This window comes from Lycium barbarum, chromosome 1, assembly GCF_019175385.1.
Source record: "Lycium barbarum isolate Lr01 chromosome 1, ASM1917538v2, whole genome shotgun sequence".
Classification (NCBI taxonomy): Eukaryota; Viridiplantae; Streptophyta; class Magnoliopsida; order Solanales; family Solanaceae; genus Lycium; species Lycium barbarum.
The window spans coordinates 12,006,884-12,020,056 of record NC_083337.1 but is presented as its reverse complement, the minus strand read 5'-3'; the positions used below and the strand labels follow the sequence as shown (position 1 = coordinate 12,020,056).

At 32.9% G+C, this 13,173-nt stretch overlaps 1 protein-coding gene across 2 annotated transcripts; it reads right to left on the bottom strand.

The window, feature by feature from the left end:
- Positions 1-562: 562 nt before the first annotated feature.
- Positions 563-3,242, bottom strand: LOC132631906 (plasma membrane-associated cation-binding protein 1). Of its 2 annotated transcripts, none has more exons than XM_060347642.1 (5): positions 3,085-3,242; positions 2,573-2,723; positions 2,042-2,131; positions 1,839-1,923; positions 563-1,059 (listed from the first exon to the last, which is right to left on the bottom strand). In XM_060347642.1, the coding sequence occupies exons 2-5, from the start codon at positions 2,678-2,680 to the stop codon at positions 686-688; spliced, it is 657 nt and encodes a 218-aa protein (XP_060203625.1). In that variant the 5' UTR covers positions 2,681-2,723; positions 3,085-3,242; the 3' UTR covers positions 563-685. The 2 variants fall into 2 exon arrangements, with proteins under 2 accessions (XP_060203625.1, XP_060203626.1); XM_060347643.1 differs by lacking the exon at positions 3,085-3,242 and adding an exon at positions 2,866-3,007.
- Between the last annotated feature and the right edge of the window lie 9,931 nt (positions 3,243-13,173).

Genomic DNA, 13,173 nt, shown 5'->3' with positions numbered 1-13,173 from the left:
AATTAATCTAGGTTATAATCAATACATACCCCATTATTTTATTATTGTTTTTTTGTTTTGTTTTAAAAACTGGTAGACAGGGGTGGAGGGAGGAAGGGCCAAGGGGCTTCATCAGAACCCCATTCGGCGGAACATTACACTGTTTATATATGATTAAAATTATTTCATATGTATATATAGTAGACGTTGAACCCCCTTTGACTACTTCATGTGTTTACTTTTTTATATTTTGAACCCTCTTAGTGAAAATCCTGGCTCCGCTACTGCTGGTGGATACATTAATGTAGGGGCCGAAGTACTACATCTAGCTTAATTCTAACAACCAAGCACATTGTAATATGTATCATGTAGCTCTTCAAAATTGAAGTTTGAAGATACTCTTAACCACACCATGTATACCATGGAGAAAAAGAAGTGAGAAATCAAATCAACATATACATCTTATAATAATATTGAAGAATCAATTTGAATAACTTGAAGAATAAAAATAAAAATACACAGACACTGTTGAGATAATATTGTACAAAGTACAAACTAATAAAGGAAAACACTAACAAAAGAATAACAAATCAAGTTTCTGTCTTCTTTCTTATAGCAACCATGCATGAAACATAGAAAAAGAAAAAAGAAAAAAAAGCAACTTTTTTTTTTTAGACACAAGACACAAATTGAATTATTATATTCATCAAGCCTTTGGTGCTTCTTCCACCTTGGCTGGTGCCACGTCAGCTGCAGCGGGCGCTTCTTCCACCTTGGCAGGTGCCACGTCAGCAGATGATGCCACGTCAGCAGGTGCCGAGGCCTCTTCTTTCTTAGCTTCTGCTGCTTCAATAACTATATCCTTCTCTTTCACCTCGCCCGTTGTCTCTCCTTCTGCTGCTTTAGCTGTTGTACCTTCCGCTTCAGCTGGGGCCTCGGCTTTTTTCTCGTCTTCTTTCTTATCTTCTGTGACGACTATAAATGTGGATACTTTTTCGAACACAAAGAGAATTGGGCCGGATACATATGAAGGCCCAAAGTTTGAACTTGCTTCACTTACTGCTTTTGATCCCGGGAATTCTTCAGTTATCATAGCAAGTATGTCCAAAAGACACCAAAATCTCGTTAGTCCCACAATGTAACTTTCCAATCTACCTGACACTCTTTTTACATATTACATACTATTTCTATATCAATTTAATTTAAAAATTTTCATTGACGAGATGGTTTAACACAATATCTACGACTTATTTCAGACTACAAGATTCCAAAGTCTTCTTTTCATTCTTAAATTTCGTGTCTAATCAAACATCATCATCACATAAACTGAGATAAAGAGTATTATAGTTTAATTTCTGTACACAGATAGCATATCAAATCTTCTACTAAAAAGACAATTACGTCTAACTGCCCAACAATAAGTGGGACGACATGTATCTAGTCTAGAAAATAAAGAAGCTGCAATACTTGTACCACATGTTAAATTGCAAGATTTTTTTTTTTTTTGTCTGTCAATATACATCAATTAAATCCATACTACGGGTCATTTGAAAATAATACTTTACAGTTCTAATTTATGTGAATCTATTCGATTGAAATCATGATTTGAAAAAGAAAGAAAGACTTTTAGAACGTGCAATCTTAAAGATATCATATAGCACAAGATTTAATTGGAACTAATAGTCATAACTATGCCATAATATTTGTGTCGCTATAATTTTTTTTATATTAAAAGCAAACTAAGAAGTTTAATTAAATATGTTTCCAAATTTAGAAAGAAGTTGTTACTAAAAAGGAAATATACTCACATAAATTGAAACAGATGGAGTAGCTAGTAAATAAAATAAATGAAGACTTACCGATCTTGACAAGCTCATCAAGGAATTTCTGGACTCCAGCTGAGTGTTTCTTCAGCCCTGCACCCTTTGGCTTCTTCACCAAAGTCTTCATCATAATAAAGGGATGACAGCAGTAAGTTCTATGTTTACTTGCAATCATACTATATAATAATTCTGCTATTTTCCATCATATTGAAATATAAGTTAATTAAGTAATTACAAACCTTGATCTCAACTTCAGCAGCTTCATAAACTTCAACTACTTTGGGTTGAAGCTCAGTTTTCTTCTCTTCGAACTCTTTGCTGTACTGCTCCTGAAATTTATTAGAAAATAACTCGTTTAACGTATTTGTTTGTAAGAACTAGGTAACTAAGCAAAAATTTACCGTGCCCTTGTCCTTTTTTTTTTTTTCGGAATTATTTACCTCTTTGCAACAATTACTTTGGGAAGTCCTAGATAAAAAAGAGTTCAACTTCTATATCTGACAGTTTAGTGGAAAATTACGAATATTATCAAGGGCGGTCATGATTTAATGTATATGTATACAAAGCAATTTTAATTTATATATACAATATAATATTTTATATAGTTTTAACGTAATTTTTTCGGTGAAAGGTGTTTATTAACCACCCTTTAAGTGAGATTAATAATTTGAACATATAAAATAGATTATTTGAAATAGATTATTTGTTATTACAACAGATTAAAATACACGGTGGTGTGACCTTTTTTTATATATATATTTATTTTTTACCTTAGCCTCGTCAAAAGTCTTGCATGCCTCTGCAGCAGCAGCCTTCTTGGGATTTTTCTCAAAGATCTGCTTGAACTTTGGAACAACCTTTGCTTGCCAGTATCCCATCTTTGTTTCTTTTAACTCAAATTCACAGAGAAAATATGTATATCTGTAGCCAAAAAAATAAAACATCATCAAAATTCTTCATATAAAAGATTAGTAAGTAAAATGAAGAGATCTACTACTGAAAAAACAGAAACTAGCTAGGGATGTACAAATTATGTAGCTAAACAACAAAATCAGTTGCTAACCTTATGTAACAACATATTAGCGATTGACAAATTCTGTAACTAAACAACAAATCTGTTGCTAATCCTATTTAATGATGATTTAACGATAAATTATCAAAAAAAAATTATTAGCTACAAGCAATTCAAAGATAAATTAGCAACAAACTTATACTAGCTAATTCCAGTATATTTTGGTAGTGAGAAAACAAGAAAGAATTAAGTGTTGTCAACTTCACTTACATGAATATGGAGAAAGCAAAACTGAAATCTCTCTTCTTTGCTTGCAAATATATTGGCTCTCTAATTATAAAATAGATAACTGTTGTGCTAGTGTTATATATATAAGTGGACAATTAGCAAAAAAACTCTTCCTTTTTTTTTTTTTTTTTGTAGCCAACTGTGCTTCCAAATATAAGACCTGGCAGGCCTTATACAAACAAAGATTTTTTTTCCAGACCAAATACCCCCCGGTTTTTTCTCATTATTTACATTTGTACCCTATTTCTATCACCAAAGTGACCTACCCCACCATGGTCTCTTACACCTCTGTCTTTTTTCATGGACAGGGACGAACGTAGAATTTGAGCATTGGATGCTTACACATGTTGTTTTCTTAAAAAATTATGTTTATACCAAATTCACCCTTACGGTTTAAAAATAAGATCAATTTTAACAGTTTCTTACATACAATAATTTAAAACTACTACATCTAATCAGTTTTTTCTTGATAAGACGTCTAACAAACTTAATACTAGAGTGCCACCAAAATGAAACGGGTGAAAATCATGCAAAATTAAGATTCAATTCTAGTAGAGATAAATTTTGTAAGCACTTTTCTATCTGCCTAAATGTTAGCTGATATAATCACTAGATATCTATGCTGATAGAAAATAGCTTTACCATGTGAATATTCGAGGTGCATAGAAGCCGGTCTAGGCATTATATTTATACAAAATTCACCTTTACGGTTTAAAAATAAGATCAATGGTAATAGTTTCTTACATATAATAATTTTAAAATATGTATCTATCTCTTTTCTCTTGATAAGACGTCTAACGAACTTATACTAGAGTGCCACCTAAATTAAAGGAGTGAAATTCATGCGAAATTAAAATTCAAATTCTAGTGGAGACAAAATTTGTAAGTACCTTCTTTTTATTTGCCTAAACGTTAGTTGACAACTTGACATAATCACTAGATATCTATACTGGCGAGAAATAGCGTTACAGTGAGCTGTGAATATTTGAGCGGCATAGAAGCTGGCCTAGGCACCAATGTTATTAAAAGAAAAAAAGTCTCACGAACTTATTAACAAGGCTATAATCGTCATTTCGACTTATAAATTTGCATTTGAGGTTCATAGAAGTTGGCCTAGGCACCAATGTTATGAAGAGAAAAAAAAGTCTCACGAACTTATTAACAAGGCAATAGTCGTCAATTCTACTTAAGAATTTGTATTTGAGGTGCATATAAGCTGACCTAGGCACCAATGTTACTAAAAGAAACAAAAGTCTCATGAACTTATTTACAAGGCTATAGTTGTCATTTCAACTTAAGAATAAGGGATATAATTGACTAAACTAAGCAAATGATGGTGAGTGTATTTGGTGAATTAGAGCAAATTATATGGAGGGCAAAATGGGGAAAGAAATTAACAGCTAGCAAATGGGTCAATCATAGGTGGCGTGGGACCGTAGCCCAGCCTGATGGTGATCTGTAACAAAAACGTTTCTTTTCTTGTAAATTTTGAGCTGAACAACTTGCTCACGTGGCTTAGCTGGTTCTATAAAATCACACCCTTCAAAACCACCCTCCTTCTTCTAACTAAATTACATAAATGGCCATCTGGGTCAAAGAGTCTCAAAAACTTGTACGTCTTTTCCTCTCGGTTGTATTGTTTGCACGAATGAGGTAACGTATGTCTTGTACTCTTGTTTATTGCTGCTTGATTAGCACACTTGGTATTTTTTGTTTTTGTGTAAGTTCAATCGTATCAGTGGTGGACAAGACGAGGGAAGCGCGACTGAGATGGTTCGGGCATGTGAAGAGGAGGTGCGAGGATGCGCCAGTAGGAAGGTGTGAAATTGGCTGTAGTAGGGTTTAGGAGAAGTAGAGGTAGGCCGAAGAAGAACTGGAGGGAGGTGATTAGACAGGACATGACACAACTTCAGCTGATTGAGGACATGACCTTAGGAAGATTTGGCGGTCGAGAATTAGGGTAGAATATTCCAGGACATGACATTAATGTTACTGTAGTAGATAGCCGAGTAGTATTACACTTTGTGTGGGAGAGGATGAGGGCTAGCCTACTCCTCTCCTCTTATCTTTTTTAGTAAAACTATTTAATTATCGTGTAGTTTCCTTTTTGTTTTTTTTTTTGTTTTTTTTTTGTTTTGTAGTACTATTTAGCTAACGCATAGTTGTTTATTCTTCAATGTGTATTACTATCTGTTGTTGTATTTGTTCTGTATCTTGCTATTATGCTGTCTTCTTTTATTTTGAGCTGAGGGTCTATCGGAAACAATCTCTCTATCTCACAAAGGTATATGAATAAGGTTTGCGTACATCCTATCCTCCCCAGATTCCACTTGTGAAATTACACTGGGTACGTTGTTTTTCTGTTGTTAATGGTTTAAAATTTTACACCAGTAGGTAGAGGTGCTCAAACAACATCGTAAAATCTAACCAAATCAACATAAAAATCTCTCCTTAGTATAATAACGGCTTCATATTTTTCATTCATCAATAATTATTTGCATAAATTTTTCAGGTGTGTATGTCTTACTCTTTTTTTCCTTTGAAGTTTTTGCACGGATTATCCTTCAAACGCAGTGGTCTTTAATTTTTGGCCATCATATGTGTGGTTTTTAATTTTTGTCTCTACTACTAATTTAAAAAATATTCAGACTTATTTCGCTCGACATAAGCTCTGTAACATTTATCTTTGGAAATCGAACTTTTGCTTCTCTCGACATAAGTTCTGTAGAAAATAAGTTCGCTCGGCATAATTCCTGTTTTTGTGGAGTTTGAAAGTATTGCCGTGTCTGGCGGAACTTGTGTGATATAATCTAAAATATGCCAAGTGAAAGCTAAACTTATGCTACGCGAAAAGTGCTTAAGGGCAAAATTAAAGACCACAAATTTGAGGGACAAAAATTACCACCTCGAAATAGGGGCATTTGTGCGAATGACCCTTTTCCTTTTACTGGCCCACTATCGACTTTAACTTTCCTTAAGATTTTATTTATTACTTGTTTAAGTTTACTAAGTTGCCTATATTAACTATACTTTGTAGATCAAAATTTGATTACTAGTCCTCCAATGAGTTTGGGAAATAGTTACTTAATGATAAAGGTAAAATAAAAAAATATAAATAACTTTCTCTTGATTTGTTGAAATGGCAAGTAAAAAGGAAAGGCTTGTCTAGTGCGGCGCCCGTGCAATACGTGTCTCCAATGCACAAAAAAATGTAGAATTTAAAAAGAATGTCGGAAAAGAGAAGCACTTCATTTCTTCAGTATTTTGGAAACTTTTGAAGAGAAGAATGATCTAGGGCTTTCACCAATTCACCTAAGATAAGAATCCAATCATTATTACGCTAATACTAGTCTATTACCGCAAGAACCTTCAAAGATTAACCTTCAAGTTTGTTTTTATTATTCTTAGATGCTCATGATCGCTCTTAGTGGGTACGTGTAATAGATTTTCATTCCTAGTTTTTAAGTATTTTCAAGTTTTACTAACAAAATTTCAATTTTATTTTCATGTTCAAACACGATTTCAGCTTCTAAATACTTTTCTTAATTTAATATTGCCTACTATTCCCTCCGGTTTAAAATAAATATCCACTTAGCCTTTTGCACACCCGTTAAGAAAACATAAACTCATAGAAAAAAATTAATTTGACTAAACTAGCCTAAATTAAATACTACTCCTAATTAATATAGTTTCTTGATTACATAAAAATTCACTTATTTTAATAGGGTTAAATTTGGAAGAAAATAATTAATTACTTCTTAAGTGGACGCTTAATTTGCACCAAAATAAAAAGATTAAGTGGACAGAATCGGAGGGAGTATATTTTTTCATATCTCTACCAAATCATATCCAATCGCATATTTCATTGCCATGTATCAGTCATTCAGTTTTAAGACGGTTAAACTGATAAAGGAAAAATAATTATTTCGTGGTAGTTTTTTTTAGCTAGTCAAATTTTTTATCCCTTGTTTATCTGTTAGCACTTTGAAGTGTAGATTGGAAATTTAATTAAAACAAAATGCAACAAACAGGTCGGGCTATCGATCAATAATTGATAGGAATAACACTTTTACCCACTTATATATAAATAGAATGACTAAAAAAAGAGTTTTATATATGAGGAATAGGGGTTGGTTGGAATTCAAATAAAAGAAATGATTGGTGAATATATGTTTGATTTTTAATTATGATTTGATAGTAGGGCCATAGGGGTGACGATAATAAGTTGGCAAGCACATGGGAGTGACTATACATTAAAGAGGTGATTAAGGAATATGGATTTTTAATATGTTGGGAGTTGATTGCTCAAGATTAATTAAGGACTAATAATAAGGAAGGACACCTAACGCCCTTCAATATTCCTTAACGGTAGTTAATTGTTTTTTGCTTTAAGCAAAAGGATTTAAATAATATATACAAATAGAGTAATTTTTTTTATACCATCAGTGTAATTTAACCTTTTTGAGCAGAATAATAATTTCCATTTATCATAATTACTAATCAACACTTATTAAATAGATATACGAAAATCGCTTGAGTAGTTAGAATTTCATTCTAGAAGAGATTTGCGTGGTACATGATTGAAATGTCTCTGTTGTAATTAATTCTTGAATTTTAAAGAAAAGGATTAATTTAGTTGAAATGGAATTTTAAAAGCTTTTATGCAGCAAATATATTTATTTGACAGTAGAATAATTTTTGACAATATAATTGAGCAAAATCTTTGTAGTCCTGCCAACAGACACAAAGTGTGATATACATTGGAGAAACTTGCTGTTAACAGCAAATGAGTACACCATACATTGTACATACAAGAATATTGGTTAATTACCAAAACCACCACCTTTTTGTTTTAATTTTTATTTTGTACTTCTATGTTTTGAATAAACCACCAGCTTATGAAGGCACACATACATGAGCTGTTCTGTCATTACCTTATTATATTTTTCTGGTTGATCAAATGGAAAGATAAGTCACCATATTTGTTAAAGAATCACTGTATCCTATGTCATTATATTTCTTACGGATACAACAACAATTATACAATGTCTCAGTCGCAAACAAATTGGATATATCGATTCTATAAATCCTCATTAATCATATTGCTCGTAATCTTATCATAATTCTATTCTTGCATGAATGTGAACAGTGAGGGAGCTAAGATTTTTACTAACGGGGTTCAAAACTATAAAAATTTAAACATACAAAGAAATCATAGGGATTCAACAACTATTATATATACATAAAAAATTATTTTTTTATTTTTTATACAGTCTACTTATTCACCGAAGGGGATTCGGATGAACCCCCTCGGCCCAACCTAGCTCTGCCCCTAGATGTGAAGCATATACGTAATTAACAAGGATCCCAGAAGGGGCTATTATATGATGAACTTCCTTCTCACTAGCATTTAACTAATTTTATCTATCATTAATGGTGGTAGTAACACAGAAGGTCACCAACTATGAGTAATGATCCCCCAAAGTCACGTTTCTTTGTTTTGTAACAACAAAGTCACCCAGCTTTTTTTATATCACATCAAAAGTCACCCAATAAATATTTGACATTTAATTTAATCCTAATGGACTTTATTTTTTCTCAGTCCACATGGAAAAATAAATCAAGACTGTACATTCTTTTTTTTTTCTTTTGGGTCAAATAGAACAATTTTATTCAACCAACTGGACAAGTTAAGTACAACTAACTCATTGTGACTCTAGAGCTAGATCTCAAAAACAGTGGAAAACTACCAGCTATCAATACTACTAATTCTTGCTAATACATAGCAGTGAATAAGTAGTTAACTAGGAAATCGATTAAGTCTTTGCATTCTTAAGACTTAATAGCCTGGTTAAATACGTCATGGCTTGCAAAATAAATTCATCAGGTGCTCTTATTCTGGTTAATTATTAGTGCTGCCAATATAGGATAGGAACTACGATTTATGGGTCAGAAGGAATGACCACACTTCAAGAACTACATTTACTTAATGTTGTTAAAAAATCCTTATGGACTTCGCCTGAGAGAAGGAAAAAGAAGACGACACGATTTTAATAAAATGATGGGCCAATTTTTTCAGAAAGAGTGACTCGATTTAATTAAGAAAGAATAGGTTTAAGGAAATTTTACATGACATAGCTAACACTAAGAGGTATTTATGGTTAATAACTATCATGTAAGTTAATTACATTTCGTAGCTACATTTTTCATTTCGTAGCTATATGCAGTTGTATATATATGAATTTGGTTTACGTATTGCAAAAGGTGAATACAGTTGTATGTGTATTTATATCTGAATACATATTTTGACTATATTATGATTGCATGTTTGCCAAATGAATTGAATTTTTGATTTTATATGTTATTTGTTTCACTTATATACATAATGTATATGGCTAGGCAGTGTATCCAAATATATTCAAATACACGCGGGAATACCTAAAACTTAGCACCTAATACAACTAAAAAGTGTACTTAAATACACTCAAATACATGCGAATACACCTAAAAACTAGCTATAAAATGTAAATATACAAAACATAGCTACGGGTTGTTGACAACTCTAATTATATAGTCATTTCTGTAAGTTTCTCTAGGTTTAATAAGGGTTAATTTGGGATTGAGTCGGGTTGGATCTTTTTGCCATGTGGACTGAGAAAAAGAAAAAGTCCATGTGGACTAAATTAAATGTCATGTCATACTTTGTTAGCCAAAATATTTATTGGGTGACTTTTGATGTGATATAAAAAAGGTTGGGTGACCTTGTTGTTACAAAACATAGAAACATGACTTTTGGAGATCATTACCCATAATTGAGTGACCTTCTGTGTTACTATCTCTCATTAATGTTATCGGCAAAGTATTCAAGAATTAAAGTAGTTTTTTACCTATATAATACTTTTCTATGCACGGAGTATTATTTTTCGATGAACAATGTATATTCAACTGATGATCATGCTTCCCTACAGGTGAATAAACCCCTAATTAGTGACCACTGGGAAATAAGATACAAGTCTAAGAAAAAATAAAAGAAATAGCAAATCTCCATGAATCATTAGCCCGTTATTATCTAAAATTGGGAATTAGGGCTGTACAGGGCAAACTGATAAACCGCACAAAACCGACAAACCGAACCAAACCGGAAAAAAAACCCGACCATTATAGGGTTGGTTTGGTTTTAACTAAAAAAAGTCAAACCGAACCCAAACCGACCCGATTATAGATATACTACTTTTAAATTATGTTATACATAAAAATATTTATTAAAATGTAATTTATAAATATTTTCTTAAATTTTTTCATAATTTTTGTTTTCTTTCTTACATTTAGATTTGGACTTAAGAAGCCCATCTAAATAATATACAAAAAAAGCCCATAAGGAAATGAACACCAGAAGTCCAAAACGTAATGCAAATGTATCTAAAAAGCCCCAATTCGGCTACAGAACCCTTCTCCCAAAATCAGATATTCAGATCCCTTTCTCATTTCACAAAAGCCATCGTTCTCCTTTTCTCATTTTAGATCTCTCTTTTGCTTTCCTCTCAAATCAGCAACCCTACACGACTCAACTTTACACTATAAGCCTTTTGTTTTTCCTAATTAGCTTTAACGTTTTACAAATTTATTTATATTGCTATCAATTTATTGATTTATTACAAATTACAACTTTTTTATTATATACAGAAATTGTCTTTCGCGATGGAAGCTACAACTTCTGGAACTAAATCGCTAGTGATTGACAACAACCCTCCGATTGTGCCAACAGAATCTCAACAACAACAAGGTAAGAACATTCCTCATCGACGCACTCCTCCTAAAAAGCAAAAAAGAACAACTCCTAAAGAACCTTCTAAATCTGGGAATAGTGGTAGAGAGACTTCCGAGATTTGGGATCACTTCTCCAAATTTAAAGCTAAAGGAGGTAAAATTAGGGCGAAATGCAATTATTGTCCAAAAACGTTTGCTGCCGAAAGCAAGAATGGGACTACTACATTATGGTCACATCTAACTGTTAAATGTAACAAATCTCCCTTTAGAATCGTTGATAAGAGACAAACAACATTAAAAAACCTATTAAAGAAGGTTGGACAGAAGGTCTTTCGGGTTCTAATGAAAGGGTAGTGTATAATGTAGATGAAATTAGGAGGGCCATTGCGGAATTTGTAATTATTGATGAGCAGCCATTTAGAGTTGTAAAGGGAGAAGGCTTTAGGAAATTGATGGCTAAAGCCTTACCAAATTTTGAACTACCTTCTCGTGTTACTGTTGCAAGGCATTGCTTGAGGATTTATCAAGAAGAGAAAGATAAGCTTAAATATCTTATCAAGGACCAACGTGTTTGCCTTACTAGTGACACGTGGACATCACTCCAAAATTTGAGTTATATGGTTGTCACCGCACATTGGATTGATGACCGATGGAATTTACAAAAGAAAATTCTGAACTTTTTTCCAACACCAGATCACAAAGGCGAGACTATTGCTAAAGGAATTGAGGAATGCTTATTGGGTTGGGGCATTGATAACTTGTTTAGAGTAACCGTAGACAATCCGACTGCCAATGATGCTGCCATTAAGCATTTGAAGGTGCTAATGGATGATTGGAATGGGGTAATACTTGGAAATGAATTTTTACATGTTAGGTGTAGTGCTCACATATTGAACTTGATTGTAAAAGAAGGGTTAGATGAACAAATTGAACCCATTTCTCGTGTAAGGAATGTGGTAAAATATGTTAGATCTTCTCCTTCAAGGTTTGCTTCTTTTAAGTCATTTGTTGAAAAAACTAAGATAGACACTCATGGTCTTGTGAGTCTTGATGTTGAAACTAGATGGAACTCGATATATACAATGTTAGATACGTGATCTCTCTCGCTTTCTTAAGGAATTTCGTCATCTATAAAATTTGAAAAAGCCTTTACAAGAATGTATCTGGATGACCATAAATACCAAAAGTATTGTCGAGAAATAAGTGCATTAAGAGGAAATCCATCAGCAAATGACTGGAAGAATGTGAGAGCTTTTGTCAAGTTTCTTGATCTTTTCTACCAGACCACTTTAAATTTTTCAGGGACTTTGTATGTTACTTCCAACTGTTCCTTCCGTGAATTTTTTACTCTTCGAAGTTCTATTAAAAAGTATTCTACATGCGAAGATCTTATTTTGGTTGATATGACAGACAGGATGAAAAGTAAATTTGAGAAGTATTGGGGAAATTTTGAGAATATGAATATGTTATTGCTTGTTGCTGTTGTGTTAGATCCCAGATATAAGATGAAGTATGTAAACTTCACTCTTTCCAAAACATATGGTCCTTTGTTGGGAAGATTAAAGTCGGAAGATGTGGCAAGTGTTTTAACGCATTTGTATGATTCTTACAATAACTCTGTCGTTGATGCTTCTTCTAATGACAATATTGGAGGTGATACTAGCATGAGTGAAACCGATGATTTGTTGGAATTTGAATGGGAGAAACATTTGGCAAACGAGGGAAATATTGCAAAAAATTCTGATCTTCAGATATACTTGATGGATGATGTGGTGAAGAATAAAGATTTTGATATCTTGTCTTGGTGGAAAGTTTCGTCTAGTAAATATCCAGTTGTTTCAAAAATTGCGAGAGATGTTTTTTCTATTCCTATTTCTACTGTTGCATCTGAGTCGACATTTAGTACAGGTGGTCGAATTCTTGATTCTTACCGGAGTTCTTTATCGCCAAAAACAGTAGAAGGTCTAATTTGTACTCAACAATGGCTACGATCACCTTTTAAAGAATACAATTTTCACGACAGTTTGGAAGAAGTCCAGAACATTGAGCAAGTTGATGAAGGTATTGTCAAATAGCATCTGATGAATATTTGCATGCATGACCCTATTTTTTTATCCTGCTCATGTCCTGATGGTACTTATGAACTGCAGCAGTCAGTAGATATGCGATTCTGCTTTGGCTTCCTTCTTCCATGCAGAAACTGAATTGCACCAATAGTCCAATACCATATAATACTTGTTTAAAAAGTGGATATTTGCGAAAATCAGCTGCAGGCCTGCAATAGTAGCAGAAGAAAAAAATATT

Excerpts from the sequence above, each read along its gene's own strand:
- LOC132631906 (XM_060347642.1), bottom strand. The coding sequence starts at position 2,680 with ATGGGATACTGGCAAGCAAAGGTTGTTCCAAAGTTCAAGCAGATCTTT. Across the intron at positions 2,132-2,572 it reads AGACTTTTGACGAGGCTAAG|GAGCAGTACAGCAAAGAGTT; the intron begins GTAAAAAATAAA and ends AATAAATTTCAG. Across the intron at positions 1,924-2,041 it reads CTGCTGAAGTTGAGATCAAG|ACTTTGGTGAAGAAGCCAAA; the intron begins GTTTGTAATTAC and ends ATTATGATGAAG.